Below are 19,327 nucleotides of genomic sequence, written 5' to 3'. Positions count from 1 at the left end.
TTTCAATGCAGCCTGGACTTTCCCACAGCAGCATTAGGAGGTAGGTGTTTATAGTATTGCTGTCTCTTGCAAGAACCCTTCAAGGGAACTGTGACTATGGCAACTTAAAAATCAGTGGGCTTATGTCCCTTATTGTTGAGGATCATGTATGACAAAGAAATGCAAGAAAGTTGGGCATAGGTAAAAAGTCCCAGTGGAACCTGTTTTATGTGGGCTTGTTGCATATTTGGATCTTGCATATTCATACTAAGAGCTTCTTACAGGAGAAATGTGATGTCAAGATTAAAAAACACTGAAAAGCACTTTCTAACAAAAGTACTAAATGGAAAACGTAGATGTTGTTTCTAAGTCAGTGTGGATACAAATGTCATTTGGCTGGCATTGAGTGGATGTCATGGTAAGTCTATAGTATTTGAAATGAATCTTAGAAGATTCATTATATTGTAACTACTGTTTGTGTATTTTCTAGTCTGCTGGAATAGCAAGGTGAAGAGGAGAGATGAACATAGTGCTATAGGAACACAAAATGACTGGAGAAGTAGAACATGACCTGTTAGTTTCGGCTCTGTGTATCAAGTAGAATTACGTGGTTTTGACGACTAATTCTTGTCTGGTTTTCTATCTGAAAATCTAGAATCCATAATTAGTGCAGTTTCCAAGGACATAACAGCTTATCACACAGTGTTCCTTACGGCCATATTGGGAGGTACTGTTATCATTATCATTGGATTTTTTGCTGTTCTTCTTTGTTACTGCAGGTAAGCAAAAAGAGAGGCTTTAATAAGTTCAGCATGAATGTAATTTAAGGATGATAAACAGTTTCTTGATATTGAGACTGGTTTTCTTAACATAATTTAAAAGAAGTTATGAATGTTTTTTCAGTTTGTTTGCTCTATACGCTAAGGTCCAATATATATAGCCTTTTTTTTTTTTTTGGTGATTACAGAACTTCATTTTAAGTTTGTGACTAGTAACTTCTTAACCAACATCTAATGTTCAACTATGGTAGTGAACAGTTAGTATTTCCTAGCATGCTCTGCAGTCACTTTGCGTTTCTTTTGCTTAGGGACAAATGTGGTCGGACACAAAAGAAGGAAAAAAATACGAAGCTGGATGTTGTGAAAAAAGACCAGACAACGTCAACAACTCACATAAATCACGTCAATACAGCCAAGGGATCTTTAAAGTTAGAGGATAAGTCTCAGTTATATCCACCGAAGATCTCTTCATACAGTCCTCAAAGAAGGATATCCATAGACACAGAAGATGGAAAATCAAGAGACAACTTTAAAATCTACAACGAGGATGCTTCTTATCAGTCAGCCTGTCAAACTGGTCAGTCAATAAATTCAGAACATTCATTGGAGCCTAATGCTGGAATCAGACACTTACAGCAGCCAAAGCATAGCAACAGTGCTATTTCCCAAGTTCCTAGGGACATTCAAGACCAAAACAGGTATCTTACGCTGCAAGAGGAGATGTATGGGCTTTCCCATATCCCAGAACATCTAATGCATATTTACAATCAACCTATTGCTATTCTTCAAACTGCTGACCTTTTCCATTCCCCAGAACAATTGCATGCTGCTAAATCAGCAACTTTGCCAAGGAAAGGGCAGTTAGTATATAACCCCATGATGGAACCCGTGAATCGAGACGGTTACATGCAAACATTACCGAAAATGCCGGTGCACTCTCATCCACAGCCTTCTGTCTGCAGAGATGAAAAAAGCACATTAGATGGTGAACAGGGCTTACCTTCTCAAACGTCAAGCTGGGGCCGGTACACTAATAGTTTACTGGAATCCGTCTCTGTTCCTGGGACGTTGAATGAAGCAGTTGTAATGACTCCGTTTTCATCTGAACTTCAAGGCATCTCAGAACAAACATTACTGGAGCTCTCTAAAGGAAAGCCATCTCCGCACCCTCGAGCGTGGTTTGTGTCCCTGGATGGAAAGCCAATAGCTCAAGTGAGGCATTCCTTTATAGATCTGAAAAAGGGCAGAAAAACAGAGAGTAATGATACCAGTCTGGACTCTGGTGTGGACATGAACGAGCATCATCCTAGTAGGAAACTGGAGAGAGAAAAAACTTTCATAAAAAATATGCCACACTCAAAGATCCTTTACTTGGAAGATCTGGATCTGAGTAGCAGTGAAAGTGGGACCACTGTGTGCACTCCAGAGGACCAGGCTGTGAGGCACATTTTGGATGGTGGGAATGGGCCAGTCATGGAACAACACGATGAAGAAGGTCTAAGAAGAAAAACTGTGTCAGGAAGTCAGGAATCCAGTATCCCTTCACCTAAAAAAAGGGATAGACCACCTATCACCAAAAGAGATAGCAAAACAAATATTTGGAAGAAAAGAGAAGAGAGGCCACTTATTCCTATAAATTAGAACACAGTGTGCTTTGTGCTGTTGCTCTCCCTGCTGGTTGTTGACCTCTTGGCTGCTTGCGTAATTCTGCAGTGTTGGGTTTACAAGGGAAATGTTGTTTTCTAGTATCAAGAAAAGTTGTTTTTTTTTTTAATGTACAGTTTGAGTTACTTCAACTGGGCAATTGATATTCAATATGAATTGATTACAGGAAAAGACAAATTAAAACTCTCCAGTTCCTAATTTTGATGGCAGTATAGGGAAGGCCCACATTTTAATTAGCCTGTCATTCTTGGACGCACCTCTCAGAATGCACAGCGAGAAATGTAGGCACATCTTTTGTTTTTTACTTGTTGCTAATGCATTGGCAGAGTGGTTGAAGCCATTCCTCAGCCTTGTTCCTAATAAATGTGACCATCTGTACAGTATTTTATATGTGAACTTTTCTAGGTATCTGTTGCTACTTTGTATGATGTACAACGCTTCATCATGTAGTCCCGTGACACCAGCACAAGAGCTCTGTTGGATTTATCACCAGAGCTCTATAGCATCACTGCCCTTTCTCTGTGTCCATCCATGTGCAAAAGGTTACCATTCCAAACAGCAGTGCCAGCAGGGAGACATGTACAAGCTGTGTGGCCACTTCAGTTCATGGTCTCTGCTGTCTTAAGATGTTGCCCATCTGTTTTAGTCCTTCTTGATACAAGCTGTGGATGTTGAAGATTGGCATCTGCTAGGAATTGTCCACCTCAGCAGAAAAGGACTGGTTCTGTTAGCATTTGAAGCTGCTGATCCTAGTGGCTTGTTTTGGCTTCATTTATCAGTTAAAATCTCTTCTTTCCTACTGTTGAACCAGTTTTGCTCCAGAACTGTCTTGAATTCCTGCAGATATATGTTAAGAGTTCGGCCCATAATGAAAAAGGAAGTAAGTTTAGACAAGTTATGCCTTTGTAATAGTTCCCTTTAATGGGAAAGCTGTTGCTTTTTATTTTATGATTTAAAAAAAAAAAAAAAGAAAGATGATGATAATTGTAGGCTTATGTGCCTACATTCTGCTAGTCTGAGCTACTTTTGTCCCAGGTTGTGCATCGTAGAGGGGCTAAGCAGGCTTTCAAAAATTGGGGTTTTTATGAGCATGAGAAGCAGACTTTAAAATTTGGTCTGTAATGCAATATAAATACTACTTATGACTCATCTTAGAGTTAAACGTACCAAAAGTCATGAATGCATGAAATGTAACTATGATATGTATAGAGGAAGGAAAAGGCCATTGGAATATTCTTTATTTTTATGTTCATCTTTGTCAAAGTGATAGTTTCAGCTTTGGCTAACAGAAAAGCATACACAACACCTCAATGTGCTTTGTATGGTGTATAGGATGTCTTTCCGTGGCTTTTAAGATGCTTCCCTGATGAAATAAGTTTCAGCATTTTGGCTTTGGCAGTTTGATAACAAATCATCCTAAAAAAGCTTTATAATAATATTTCCCGTAGTTTGTAGTCGTTTAGGTTCAATACTGAGACCCAAGCATACTATGCCTGTATGTAAATTGTGAGGTAAGGTGCACTGAGTTGTCTTTCTTGTAGTACTGATTCCCCTGCCAGTTATCTACTGTTGTTGAAGTACACCCCGATTTTTTTCTGTGCCCGTGCTTCAGGATTTCTTTCTACAGGAAAAATAGGGAGTGAAAGGTGGTGGTGCATATGAAGATCCATCCCAACCTTGCAGTCAGGATGTGGCAGCATGATGCTCAGAGTCAGGAACTGTCCTGTGTGGCTGGACTTCTGGGAGCATTGACTCAGGAAACTGTGTTGTGAGCTATGTCTGTTCTTTTGGGATTGTTGGTTGTATGGTGTTGTTTGTAGAAGAACACATAGGGTAACCAGAATGTTAATAGCAGTACATTAGTCCAACTTTTTCTGGTGTCTGTGATTTTGTTTGGCCAGAAGACTTAGGTTTAATTATGCCGTTCATCTACTTTAGATGTTAAGATTGCTTGCCATATTAGCATGCCTTTGGTACTTTCGCTAGGTAACTGTAATTCACCTTTCCTGTACCAAATGATTTTTTACAATACACATTTTTCTGTATTCAGTTTCACTGGATTTGGTGTATGACTAACTTCCTAGCCCAAAGTGGTGATATTCTCATCCTTTGCTTTGTTTACATACTTTTAGTTATCCATTATATATCTTCAGATCTATATTTTCATATAGATGCACACTTGATTTGAAAGCTTTGGCTTTCGAGGCTTAGTAATACTTTCCTTAGAGTTGCATCAGTGCTGATGAGTTCCTTTTCAAAGAGATAGCATCGTATATTCTGTTGAAATTAACAGAAGGTCCCTGACAATGATTTCAAGTTGTTGAAATTCAAGTGAGATGTCTGTTAATTTTGTTCAGATCCGGTAAATTAAATATATAGCAGATTTTTTGTTGTTTTTAATGCATTTTTTCATTGTAAGATATCAAGACCACCTAATTCCTTAAACTTACTTAAAACATCAAAAGATAAAGACTACAGTACGTGGCTTTATTCATGTGAGTTCAGAGGAATTAAATTTTGCACTCCAGCGTTCCTGTTCTGCATCAGAGTAGGTATCTGGGCACCAAAGAAAAAGGATTAGAAATGTTGAAAAGATCAACACAAGTATGTATGAGTACGAGATTTTAAAAGAACGGTACCAAAAGTTGTACTGATTTGGTGCAGGTTCTTGTCTGCTATGCCAGTGGGTCATGAGCGAAAAGTGGAGTTTGTTTTCAAACCATCGAGTCTAAATGAGCTTTTTGGTTGTCTAGATCTAGTCACAATTTTACGTTGGACATACAGGTAATGGACATACAGAATGGCCTCTTCAGAGACCGTGCGTAAGCGATGCACTTCAGCTTCTAGGCAGCAAAGCAACTCAGAGGTGAACACGTTCTTGAAAGAGTTTCTTGCTGCTAGACTTTTTGGTAGCAGGAAGCAAGACAAATTTCTTTCTGAAATAACGATCTATATATTCTCATCTTCAATAGAGATGATTTAGCTGTATGTAAATACATGTCCTTAGAGGCTGTAGAGTAGCCATAGCACCCCCATGTAGGACACCTTCTATTAACATCTTCGTTGTGGATTGCCATCTCTACTAGACTGTTGCCCTTCTCTTGCTAACGAGAGAATGAGCATTTATTTTAGTAGAGTATTCAAATTTTTCTCGGGAGTGCACATTGCAGTTCTGATAATACCATTTCCAAGGCTGTTTTTAGCTGTTGCTTCTATCCATGCCAGGCAAGGACCAGCTATCTTTCCTTGCTTTGTAGATCCCACGTACCAACATTTGTGTGTGTAACTTGCTGGCATTTATCACATAATGTTTTATGCTGCTGGTGACACTTTAGAAGACTTTTCCAAAGTCTAGTTTTATATGCAAAATAAACATATAACTTGTTTTCTGTGTCAGAATATGGGAAGCTAGTCTGTAGAGAGATATTATTCCCATAGCTGTATATGGGAAGGTAAGTGTGTGAAAATTGCTAATGCCCCTAAGCACACAATGACAGGGAGTTCTTCCTTGGCCCTATCATGAGCATTAAATCTTGGATTTTAAAAGCTGTATACTCTAAAATACTTAGAATTCTTCATATTTATATTCAGTATTTACAGAATATATTGTCTGAGTCTTCATGTTCCAGTTGTATGTTGGAATTTATGCACTAGAAACCTGTATTACCTCTTAGTGACTGGAATTCTTTTTTTCTCATCCTTTCTTCTTAAAAAAAAAAAAAGTTTGACTACACTGTGTTCTAAAAATTTTAATTCCAGATACTGTACACGATACGCACATAGGTGGAAAAGACAAAACATTATCATGATGTTGAGATTCTTCTTGCAGATGGGTGTACCAGTTCCAGGTGTCACCTGTTTTCAATGAGGTGGTTAATGGAGTTAGCGAAGGCCTGCTTCTGCAGATTAATTCATGTGGCACAGATCAGTACTTTGATGTATAATAATGGAAGTGATCAGATGAAATAATGTATATGTGTGTTAGACTGGATATGTTCCCTAGAATAAGCTAATTGATAGTAATTTTCATATTGTTATCAAATGTCAGGTATTAAAAAAGGGGGGGGGGGGGTTAAAAATTCCATTAGTTTAACAGGAAAAATCTTCATAGTACTGTCAGAAAATTGTAAGTTTGATATCTTAAAAACCTGAAAGCACAACTGATTTGATGATTAGGGACATTATTTACCAATGCAGAGCTAGAGATGATGCACAAAAGATAATCTAGTATGCAGGAATGAAAATGTTTAGTGGTATGCTTTGTTTTTGAGCAGTAATTTGTACCAAAGAGGATGAAATGATTGGACAGCATTTGAAACTCTTGTCATTAGTTAAAATGCAAAACAGGTTAACAGTATTACTCATAACAGTGTACAAATTAAAATGCAGTAAACTACATCCGTTGCCTATTACTGCGTACGAAACATTGCATATTAGGAAAATCTGAAAGGAAGTTAGGCTGCTGAAGTGCCTTTGTCTTTCATCAGACTTATTTTATCAGTGGAACACCTGACTATCGGAAAAGCACAGGTATTTTTTTTTCTGTTAGCCAAAAAAAAAAACCAACCATGAAAACCAACTAATTCATACTTGCAATTCTGTAGCTTTTATAGTATTTTCAAAGGCAGATATAGTGTTTTTATGTTGGAATACTGACTCCTGCATGATGATGATGATTGTACACCGTCTCTTTTGTATTTTATGTTTGAAAAGAAATTAAAGTATATCTTTAGCAATCTGAATAGTAGTATCTTTTAAAAATCCACATATGGGATCCAATTCAACTTCGTAAGTTAAGAGTAAGCATCCTGAAGTTACTGGATTTACAGGTATGAGACTGGAATTTTAACTCCAGAAATGAAACTAATATGTTTATATGTACAAATTATTATTATAATAAAAATCCTTTTTTAGCTGCTAACCATTGTTGTCAGTAGAAGCAGAAACTATACCAACTTACATATTTAATTTCTGTTTTCTAGAACCAATTTGTATCTCATTTTGGGGCGTAACTTGCATTGTGTACATAACCAAAGCTTCTCTTTGTTTAAAATTTGGTGGAATTATACATATGCAAAACACAACGGTAGGCCTACAGAGTTAAAAAAGAGCCTTCTTTTATAGAATTCTTACTAAATTGTGCCGCACTTCTAATTGTGGGCAGGTACATTTCTGATAAAGAATTCATATGAAAGGTTGGTTAAGAGATTTTTAATTTGAGCTTTGTTTTCATTTAAAAGCAGTCTTTGTGTGTTATGTTTATTTAAAAGAAAAAAAGATGTCTTCACATTATTTTAAGACTGGTGGGCGAAAGCTGTATTTATAATTTTTAGCATTAGCACTCAGCTTAAAAATGATTTTACCAAATATAACTTTTTTTTTTTCAGTCAGTTTAAGATTATCAAACATTTCTATATTTGCACCTCCCCAAAAGTGCAGTGGTACTTTTTTCTTCAATTTAACTGATTCCGTTCCTTTGAGGCACTCGTTGCACTTCAGTCTATGTTAGAACAGTACTGTTTTTACATCATCTTGCTACTGTGTAAAAAGACACTTTTTCGTGCACACCAGAGCATGGAGATCATAGACCATTACTGAGGTGCTGAAACGTAGGTGAGCTGATGACACTGGCCGTGGTCACCACCTTGCATGTTGGAGCCTTACAATCACCAGACACTTCATTACTGTGGCAGTCTTTTTCAGAAACACTCGAGAGCAGGTACGGTTCATTTAAAACATTATTGATATTCAGCATCCAGGTTTTAAGTATTTCTACCTTTTTATATTTTGTCAGAGGTGTATTTTCATCTCTTACAGTATCAGTGTGTCTATTGCTAAAAATGTAACTAAGATTTGTAAAATGTCATAGTTTATGCAATATAATAAAATAGTTTTAAAAAGTCATCAGTCCCTTAACTTTTATTTGAATGTCTTTGAAATAATACATTGTTTAGGAATGTATTTGTCTCGTGTAACACTTCTTTTCTAAATAACACTAAAAGACTGCATTTCTCATCACCATAATTCTAATGATAAAAGTCTTATTGTCCTTAAAAATTTACCAATTCTAATTCAGTCATATTCTCTGTCCCATTTCTAGTTAAGAAAGGCTTCTATATCCATGTTAAATCTGATTACTGTTCCTTGGTTAGTGCAAGTAAGATTACAGTGTAAATTGATTTTGCTTAATTGGAAAGGGGTATCCAGAGAACAAGAATATTATTTCAGGTTTTGCTCTTGCTCATAATCTTTCTTCTCCAGTCTTCCATTTAGAAGTTTTCTGTGGCTCTGAGGAAAAAATAAAAGATTTCTGCATGTCTGCACAATGCAGAAGACAGACATCAATTCCAACTACGAATAATCTCTAAGTAGATTATCTGAGTAGAATCCAGGTAGAAGAACAGTACGATTCTGTGATATAGAAGAGCTTAAATGGAACTCCAGGGTATAATGTCCTGTTTTTAATTTTATCTACTGCTAGTATTTCTCAAGCCTTTCTCTTTTCTAAACTTCACGAAAGACATATTTCAATAGTTTCATCATTGTTCAGAAACCCTACAAGACTGCAGGCAAGCACTTTGCAAAGGTTCTCCTGCCACAAGGGACACTTACATGTGTTCTGTGATCATTTCTCTAATGCTCTGAGAAGCCACAGTCTTCTAGGAAACTCCTGGCATTCTTACTCTCATGGAATAATTTAGTTTGAACTTTTCCTGAAAAGTTCTTTTGCTTTCTTTAAATTCATGGAAAATCCGCTAGGTATTTCAAAATGGGTGGAGTTTGCTTTCTCTTTACAGGAAACTAAAGAAATCTCATGAATTTTATTTCCAATTCAATAAAAGAACACTGTGTTTTCTGACATATTTCATTTCAGTGTGTAAACGAAATATCTGGGTCATCAGATAATCTGTAATTGCAAATTATATAAAAAATGGACAGAAGGTTCAAAACATCATCAAAAAAAAAAGCCAAAAACACACAGAACTCAAACTGTACAGACTACTCATTTAAATATCAATTAAAGTCTGTGTGAGTAGATGATACTGATGTTTGTTCTAAATAAGTTGCTATTGGTTTTGATTTCTGTTAAGAACAAGGAAATATAATTAGAAAAAGTCAAATCTCAAATCTGGACAAGCTTCCAAAAAAAAGTTAACTGTAATTAACTTAAACTTAGTATTTCTTATTCCATACGCGTTTATATTTAAACCTGAATGCCTGCAATATATGTAAATTTTCATTATGCTTATTGGGAACCTAGACCTTAAAGAAAACTGAAATTACTAAAATTAAAATTTATTATATTGCCATTTGGGAAATAATTGTTACACTTGGTAGTTCTTTGGCTTGGCCATCTATACATGGTTGAAAATAGCTGTGGTTCCTGTATGCTGTTTCAAGGCTTAGCTCCTCTTTTGAGGAATTAATTACCAGTAAGCAATAGCAGATCTTACAGAATGTACCTGACACTATAAATAGGTTCTTGTCTATCTTGCTTTTATTATTGCACACTGAAAACAGCAGATTTGATATGACTCTTTCAGCAATAATGTTAAAATCAGTCTGGCTTCATTTATTACACCTCTAAATAAGAAGTTTGATCTAATTGGTCTTTAAGAATATAAAAGCTCTCTGTATTTTACATTTCTTTTGAGTAATTTACTTTTTGAAATTTAAAAACTTGCCAATAAGAAACGGTGACAATTTTACAAGTATGTAGCTATTTTCTGAAATGTGTACCCCAGCTAGATGAGTTCCTGTGTTTGAGATGATCTAATGCAAATATTTCTTGCAGTACTGAACAGCAGTGAGTTAGTTTTTGTAGTATCTACAGTTCATGCCATGGGATTATTCACTTATTAACTTGTATCTTGGTCTCTAAGAAATCCTGTGTATGGATTATAGAAGTAAAAATATAGCTGTGTTATTTAAAACAAGAAAATCGTGAGCTGGCATGCAGTGGAATTCCTTCCAACAATAAATCTGTTTTTGTTTGTTTAAAGTTAAGATGATTATCTTTAGGCAGTCGCCTTGTTAGGAGCCTCTGTTGGTGGCTGGTGTTTCCCATATCTTTACTGCCTTTTTCTGAAGAATGGCTTGTTGCACACAAATTGATTTCCAAATTCAGCTCCCTGGGGTATCTTTCATTTGTGGAATTATCAGAGTCATCTTTTCTAATAGAAAATGCTTTGCTTGTTTTGCTGCAGTCAAACCGATGTGGGATTCTGAAAGCATTATGAATGTCAGCTTTCCTAATGGTGCTGGACTTCGCAGAAAATGCTGCCTCGCAAGAGCTTAGAGAAATATCCTCACCGTGCCTAGAAAAATTGCATAGAGTTCTGCTGCTGTTATTATCAGAATCACCTAGATGGAGGTCGCTAAAACTTCTTAAATCCTTTTGAGTCTCTGGCACGCTGTTATTAGAAAGTTTTTGAAGCTACTTTGAGAACTTCCTGACGTATGTTCAGATGATACTTGCTTGAGATAAAATTGACTTCCAGAGAGACACATTTCCGGTTTCCTTTGTTTTACAAGTTCTCTAACACTTGTATGAGAACCTGTTGGGAAGTTTTCCTGTTTGGCTGGTGTATCCTTCCAAGTCAGAGGATTGTATACAACATATTCATCAATGGGATGTGTTTTTTCGGTATAGTAGCCAACTGTCAATACATTCCCTGTGAAACTTAAAAGACAAAGGTCACCTCTTGCATAATATTTCTTAACTATATATGGGCTAATCAATGTAACAGTGATTCTAAGAAGACTCTTCTTCAAGTGTTCTGAATGCAAACCAAGAGGAACTTCACTGAGTGCTATGCTGCTGATGCATAGAATGAATGCATTCTAAGTTTGGGGTGCTATCAGGCTAAAGGAAGCTAATTAAAAAATTACAGGCTGCTATAAACTGGGTATTTAGATCACACTTCCTAAGGTGCTCCAACAATGAAGTTACTGTCAGAGAATAAGATTACACATGCTCATTAAAATGGGGAATCAGCACTGACCCTTAGTAGCTTTCTCTTTGAGCTTAATTCCCCTTTTGACTGTGTTCCATGTTAAGTCTGGGCTAAAGGGCAATAGTAATTACTGGGACTGCAAGTTTGGATTTATATTACTCCTGTCAGGTTATCAATGAAAGAAAATACTTCTGATCAGGTAAACTAGAATGAGGTAAATCTGAAAAGGGCTATCTTCTGTGGGCTTGCTTAAGGCTGCTGGTACAAACTAACAAAGGTGAAATTAAAAGGCTGGCTGGGTCCTACATACTTCCAAATTACGTAGCTATGGATGACATCAGTGTCAACTGCACAGTCTGATGTGCTACAAGTTAACAGTTATGTGAAGATTTTGGTCTTTAATATTTAAGGCACTTGTTTTAACCTCTTACCTTGTGATTACATGGTAGGAGTCTTACATACTGACCAAGATGAAAGCTCTTCAAACAGTCTACATTGAATACCTGGGGCAAGTAAATTACTATGTTTGCTAACTAAAATAACAGGTAAAGACTTCACAATGTTCTTTGGGTTACAAGTAGTCCTAAAACAAAACAAATAAACAAAAAAAAAACAACACAGTGAATTAAGAAAAATAGCAACTAAAGATGAATACTTCAGAACGATAAATTGGCTTTGACAAAGGCTTCTCTGTAATAATACCTCTAATAATTAGATAGTCTAACCAGTCTGCTAAACCAGAGCTGCTGTGCAAGTCATTCCAGTGATGTTGATCTCAGTATGGCAGTCATGAACAGACACTTGGATCTCTCAGGACACCAACTAGTATGTTCACTTAGCCTGAGCAGTTGCATAATGTAAGCTATTGGATTTCATGCAATAATTTCTACATCAATTTTCCCGAACAAAAGCTATGAGTTATGAGCTTTTGAAATCCAAGCTCAGAATTCATAATGCAAATATTCTCATGCAAAACTACCTTTGGCTTGAAATTGTGGTATCAGACTAAACTTAATCCTGTAGTCTGCTTTAGTAATAATTGGTGGTTCTAGTTTTGAATTAGAAGTAAATAATGTCTGAATGAGTATCTCAATAGGTAATCCTTTTAAGTAGCTTTAACTTTTATATTTTTGATAAAAGCATAAGATAAGGATAAGAACATGATCATCTTCTAAGATGTGACACTTGTTATATGGTATAGAACTACTACTACCTGGAACAGTTGTTTATAATACAGGGGTACAGAAATATCAGAATATCAGAAATGATTTCTTTGGGTAGTACTGGGTCATTTCTGAGATGATCCTAGAATTATCAAATTTTTAAAATCTTAATCCTCTATGCATGCATTACCTACATCAGTTTGTGCTGTTTTTCTGATAAGAATCCTTGTATGTTGAGGTAACAGAGATGATCAAAAGATTTTGTTTCTCTGTATCATCTGTTTTGTTTCTGTATGATAAAGCTGTCAGCTGAAGTTTGTTCATTGCATTTGTTATCCCAATTTGTTGAGTGAAAAATTGATGGCACTTTTAAAAATACTATTAAGCAAGGGATATTTTCACTTTGAAAATGTATTTTTTTTAGTATTGTGCTGTGATTTTTCTAAGCTACATGGGGAGAATCATTTCATTTGCCAGATATATATAATTTTAACTATGCTAAGGCAACTTGTTGCTTCATTAGAATTATTAGAAGAATATGTTCTCACTAAAATACATTTATTGCTAAAATTGTATATTTTATTGTATATTGTATATATTGTATATAATTGTATATTATATTGTATATTTTATTGTATAGTATTTACAATTGCTTCAGATACTGTTAAAGAAAATGTTATTGAATGTTTCGTGGTTGTCGTACTAGATAGTAGAGAAAAGGGCAAGTTCTTAGACTTCTAAAGATAAAATAGCTTTTCTTTAGAATTATTTGCTGAGTTAAAGCTTTTAGATATTGCTCCTTGGGCTGATAATTCTGAAAGCTGTTCAGGAGCTCTCCATTTCTTATTTCTCTTCTGTAACATGCAAAAGGATTGAGATAAATTGAACTCAAGATGTAAACACTTAGAAGCAACGCAAAGAACGGCAGAGAACAAGTTGTACAACAAATATGTTCCCTAACTATTTTTGGTGTGGCAAATAAAATTAGCTGTCTTAAGTGAAACCTCTTACGCAGACCTTTGCCAAAGGCTGGAACAGAAAAGATTTACTTCAGCTAGAACTTGGAGACATTCTCAATGTTTGTCTTTTGTGAATGGCAAACCTGAAGAGCTGATTTTTCTGGAAATCCTAAGACAAAGTGGCAGCAAAATTAACTTTTAAGGCATGACTATATCCAATTATGGTTGTTCTGGTAATATGATTACTAATTTTTCACTGCTCTGATGCTACATAGCTGCTTCTTCTATACCCCAAATTCACTATCTGTAGAACTACATATATACGTTTTCACTGATAGCTATTTTTGAGGGCTTTGTACTCTTGTTCTATTCCTGGACTCTGAGCAACTATCTTGTCAGCATGTTTTCTCCAAATAAGTGCTACAAACTGCCACCAGCCTGTAATTGTCTCAGGTATGCCTCTTACAGAAGGTAACTGGTGTTCCGGGTAATACAACTGAGGATTTAATAAGGTATAGTTAAATTTAATTAGGGAGAACTCTAATGCTGATTCATTGTGCTTCTGCCCTGGACAAACAGAGCTCAAAGCCCTTCCAAAATCTATTCATTTAATGTTGGTTCCTTTGGCTCTTTTTTTTTTTTTTTTGCATTACTTTGCCAGCTGGAAGGGGTTATTTAACTAGAGGAAACAGAAAGGTGGTTGAGTGAGCTAGTATGCATTTGCAGTTGCCTATATGAGGGTGCCATTATGCAACATACACAGGCAGAGGGCAACTAAGCTCATAGCTTAAGGTGGTGTTTTGTTTTTTTTCTTAGTTCAGTATCTTTCTGTAGCCACTTCGCTTGTAGCAAAGTAAGTTTAATTTAATGCAGTGTCTGCATGATTTGCATAAGAGGAAATGAAATCAATTAATATAAAGGTCAGCATAGGATACAACAAAGAAAACCTGTTTGATACCTGTCTAAAAAGAAAAACGTGGAGAATGGCAGAAACCAATGAAACATTCATGGCATAGGTGATAGCACACCCAGTGCACCTAAAAGGAAAAAAAACAAAACCACATCAACAGAACAAGGAGTTAGAATAGCAAACAGTCAATGCATTGATAAAGTAGTAGGTAAATTTATGATTCGGAAAAGGACAATCCCAAATACATACAGCACTGTTTGGAGATGGGCTCTCTACACTGTAGATGAAGTCACTTCTTTATAATAAAGACAGAGGAATAAGCAGTGAGCTAAGAGAGATACTCAAAGACACAACACTGTCAAAATCTGGATTTAAAAATACATACTTGTAGCACTTGCCCACAATTGGAAATACTCTGCAGTTACTGCAAGGGATTCCAAGGTGCCTATCCAGTCTCGCTTTCTCTGTTGCAGTCACAAGCTGGTCAGAGTTTCTAAATTCTTCTGGTATGAGCTCTAGAGGTGCAAATTTTTCCCTGCAGAGTGGGCACTTCACTACAGAATCTTTCTCGGTTTCATCTTGGTGGTCAGCCCAAATTTTCATGCATTTTACGTGTACATTGTTACCACAGCTGTATCTACAGAAAACAAATAGCTATTTCTGTAATCTTTTATAAACATGTAAGAAAAATCACATAGCAATACTAAGCAGTCTTCCTTTTCTCTTCCTCATTCTCTACCACATTCTTTAGCCACAGTTCAACTCCTATGATTGCTAAATTTTTAAGATTGGAAAAGGGCTACAGTAACAGTCAGATATTCTTACTTGTGTATTGATGGTAGCAGTATTAGCAGGTCTTGTAACACCAATTCTGTAATTAGATATATATGGCAAGACAAAGAACAAATTGTGTACTTAACCTGCAGTAAGTGATGGGAAGCATTTTCTTTAGTAACTCCTCCTGACAAATGGGACAAACATCCTTTTCGTCAATTTCTTTCTGATGAATGCATCTGTCATTCTCTTCATGTGCTGTTTGTGAGAAGAGAGTTTGTTTTGCATTTTGTGTTGGTTTCTGATGCAATCGCTCAAGTATCTCCTCAATTTCTCTTTCAAGAAGACCCAACTTAGAAGCATCTAGCAAAAGTAAACACAGTTTTAGCTTTTCTGACAGAACTCTCTACTTAGCTCACTTTTAATAGTTTTCCATCTATAAAATGCAGTGAGGACCTTCTCTGTGGGGGCTGAAACATATTGTATATATTACAAAATGATCTAAATTGTTTTTTTTACAGCTTCTACAGAAAATGTTTACAATATTGTCTATGCAATTTTATTCAAGAGGCTTATCTCAACAAAATGCTGACATTTCAGTAAAACACTGAAGGGCTCTCTCCTTGAAGTTTCCTTATTTTTGCGAGGGGGAAGTGATACAAGGTAAGGCATTCCTCTGCAAACAGACAGTTTGGGCAAATTACTCTGTTCTCTGAAACACAGTCTGGATATAGTTCTGATACCACATGCCACTATAATTCCACAGCCAGAAACTAGGTATGAAGTTTTCTGTGAGTTAAGATGAAATCCAACTGTCTACTGAAATTGTTGCCTATACAAAGCCTCAGAGTAAATCTTCTAAAAAATATAGTTCAGATAGAAACATACAAGCCAGTTTCTATGTATGAAATGGTTGATTTCATATGTATATTTTTCTTCCTTTTTTTTTTTTTTGAATGTATCTTTTGTAATAGTGGCCATTCTTTAAGGTTGGTTTGTATTTAGCTGCTTTGTTATGGTTACTACTTGAGAAAAGATATTTCCACCAATTATTTTGTCGGATATTGAAGTTACTGGAGTTTCTCCAGTCCTAGAAAAGGAAGTCTAAGAAAGTACTTGAGAATCTGCTTCTTAACATACAGTTTATACTGTCTGTATTGGAAAGCTTTGTGGTTTGGGTGAAAGTGATAAATATCAAAACGAGTAAAGGATTACAAAATCTTTTTGACGTTTACAGCATGCACGCTGCAAATACTACAGTTTAGATGCTGCAAAAGTAGAAATGGTGTAGTAACCTAGAAAAGTTATTACAGCTATTTTGATATAAAAGATGAGCTGTACTTCTGTAGCTAATTTCAGACTAGGGGAAGCACCAAGTATGTCAGTGGCTGCTCTCTAAGAGTGTCTTGAGAACACTCGGTTTAACTTGGATGAACTTCGGTACAAGGTGTTTTTCTAAATTAATTCCTTCTTTCCCGTCTCTGAAATTGTTGCAACTGATTAGCTATTCTGCGTTTTCATTTTTCCCAAGATTGCGGCTGTAATCAAAGAAGTAATGCAAAGTTTTCTGTATCAGGGGAAAATGGAAACTAATGGGAAAATGTCCAAGAGCGCTAATTTTTTTTTTTTTTTTAAGTGGAGGTGGGAGAGGAGGAAGAACAAGACTGAAACTCTTGAGGACAATGCTTCATCCATTTAAAATTAGTAAACTACCTGCAAGCCATAAAAGTGATGCAAATACTTACATTCATGATCTCTTGGTAATCGGTATTTTTTCAGCAGAATCCTACAATTTATAACCAAAGTATCTGGTACGTAAGAACATTGATATCAAGTTAGTTGTTAGTTCAACTTTAGAATATAATTGGAGCAGCCTTGTAAGAACCTCAGAGCTGCACGGAGCAAGTAGTGTGTGTGATGTGAGACACTGAGTCATCTCGCTGTAGTAAATTCAGCTAAATACATATCAATTGGTGTAAAATCATATTTAAAATACAAGGGTTAGTCCCATTCTGCGTATGTATTCCTATCCCTTCCCTGACTTGCTGCAGTGATGGGGCTGAGCACTGCTTTGCAATTCCTTTCTGGGGGCTGTAAGGTGCTTGGGACCCATCTCTCCTTTCCTGATATCTGTCATCCAGCCTGGTATCTATCAGATGTGACCGTGGCTGTCATTCGACTACTCCAGCTACCAGCTTTATCTTTGTCCTCCCGTCCCCCCCGTCCCCTCCAGCCGCGTTTTGAGTTCCCTCACGCCGCGCCCCCTCACCAGCAGAGGTGCTCGCAGAGGCCGCTCGCGCGGCCTCAGGCGGCGGCTCAGCCGCCATTTCGTGAGGCGACCCCGGGGCCGGCGGGCGGAGTGGTGGCTGCCGCCTTCTGCCCGCAGGTGTCGCGGGGCTGGAGCTGTAAACCGGCAGCCTTTCTTGTAGTATCGGCTGCTATTTGTGCTTTTCGTCAATGGTAGTAGCATCCTCTCAGAAAAAGGGGGGTTGCCGCCTCGTCCTTGGTACTCACTGATTCTTTTTCGACGCGCTTGAAATCCACCTGGTTTATCACGTGCTTTCTGTGAGGAGAACGGCTCTGAAAACATTTGCCACCGAAAGGGGCGGGTTTTTGGGTTGTGTCACGGTCACTAGCAAGAGATGTCACTGTCCCTATAGGCTTTCCAAAAAAAATTTTTTTTCACTCATGTTTTTTCACTTTACTTTAAATATTTGTATCAATTCTTCAAACAGCTGATAGTTACAATTCTTTTGATAATGAAGTAGATTGCATAGTTTTCCCCAGAAAGTAAAACACACAGAGTAATAGGGGTCCAACTCCCTCTCGATGTATGTTAAAGGCATCAGAGGGTCCTTTTATCATGTGGGAGGCTTTGCTGAAGTGCCTTTTTATTTCAGAAGTGACTAAGCCCTGCTGGGAAGCAGCAGGGCCTGCAGAGATCCCAGGAGGGCAGGCAGAGGCAGCGGGGGGCCATGGAGGCGATATGATGTTAGGGGGAGGCTGCGCCACCTCAGAACGAAGCCTTCCCTCACGCCAGGCAGTGGAGGAAAGTGTCTATGAAGAAAAGCTCATCTAGCTGCAGGACCCTGATCCAGATCAGTGCAGACGTGAGAAGCTTAGGAATTTTTTTATTTATTTATTTATTTCTTGAATGCTAGCTTGGAGAAGGAAACATCTAGGGAACCTGGTACAGAAAGAACTGTGGTGAGTGGTGTAAAGGGTACAGGGAAGACTACAGGGTGACTTGGGGTACTGACATGATGCAGCCACTCAGGTGGCTTGGTCAAAAGAGTGATGAGTGAGCTCAAGTGGACAAGTCAAACCAGAAGGGCTGAAGGGGTAAGTAGGAAATGGGGTCTGGAAGTGCATGTGGTCAGAACTCAGAATCAAAGGCTGAGGCCTTGCTTTTAAAAAATAAACAACAAACACAAACACAAAACCACACAATTGAACTAAGTGACGTGTAAAATAATCATCAGACCTTATTCTTTTAACCAATTCACAAGCCCCTATGCCAGCATGTCAAGGCTCAAGGGTAGGGAGCTGGAAGAAGATCAAGTGACAAAGATGGTGTAGTGTTTCTTAGTAAATCCTGAGTGCAGTTTTTGGTCAGATGTCACAGACTTTTTGTGAAATCTTCTGGATCAGCTTGTTCACATCTTTTCTTTATCCTTACCACTGCATCATCTCTCGTGAATGACATTGTAGGAGATTAACAACCAACCAACCAACCAACCTTTTTTTTTTTTTCTTTTCAGTAAACTTAAGATGTCATACCATTAACAGCTATACAGAAATCTTTAATACCTTACCTGTGGAAAGAGGAATTTTAAGAATGGCAAAGCCCAGTGCATTGTCTTGTGGTTTATACAATCTTAAATTGTTGTTGCAGTTAAAGATCCTGCTACGCCCTTTGCCTGTAAGTGATCTACTGGTGTTCTCAGTAACTTTACCCCTATAACTAACTCACATGATAATGTATGCACATATTTTTGTGTGACAAAATATGTGTGACTAAATATTATATATATATAAATACGTGTGACTAAATATTTTGTGTGACTAAATGTGACTAATTTTTTTTTTTGGGGGGGTTGAACTTGTTTAAACAGCAAACTTTAGAAAAGAAACTGTTATA

The 19,327-nt window shown here is 37.0% G+C and overlaps 2 protein-coding genes across 2 annotated transcripts in view; one reads left to right on the top strand and one right to left on the bottom strand.

The window, feature by feature from the left end:
- The window catches only part of FAM171B (family with sequence similarity 171 member B), a 37,799-nt gene extending 29,472 nt beyond the window's left edge, over nt 1–8,327 (top strand). Inside the window, exons 7-8 of the mRNA XM_048058315.2 lie at nt 635–758; nt 1,067–8,327. Of these exons, the coding sequence (XP_047914272.1) occupies nt 635–758; nt 1,067–2,399 (1,457 nt within the window). The 3' untranslated portion in view covers nt 2,400–8,327. The remainder of the gene's footprint in view (nt 1–634; nt 759–1,066) is intronic.
- A 1,801-nt stretch (nt 8,328–10,128) lies between these two features.
- On the bottom strand, nt 10,129–17,513 carry ZSWIM2 (zinc finger SWIM-type containing 2). The gene is given in 12 exon segments (XM_066999337.1): nt 10,129–10,856; nt 10,859–11,058; nt 11,060–11,106; nt 11,812–11,869; nt 11,871–11,963; nt 13,279–13,397; nt 14,461–14,482; nt 14,484–14,539; nt 14,794–15,049; nt 15,333–15,549; nt 16,932–16,994; nt 17,456–17,513. Coding segments are annotated over 12 exon segments (1,698 nt in total). The 3' UTR covers nt 10,129–10,347.
- Nucleotides 17,514–19,327: the final 1,814 nt, after the last annotated feature.

This window comes from Anser cygnoides, chromosome 6, assembly GCF_040182565.1.
Source record: "Anser cygnoides isolate HZ-2024a breed goose chromosome 6, Taihu_goose_T2T_genome, whole genome shotgun sequence".
NCBI lineage: Eukaryota > Metazoa > Chordata > Aves > Anseriformes > Anatidae > Anser > Anser cygnoides.
This window is presented reverse-complemented; position numbering and strand designations above follow the sequence as displayed.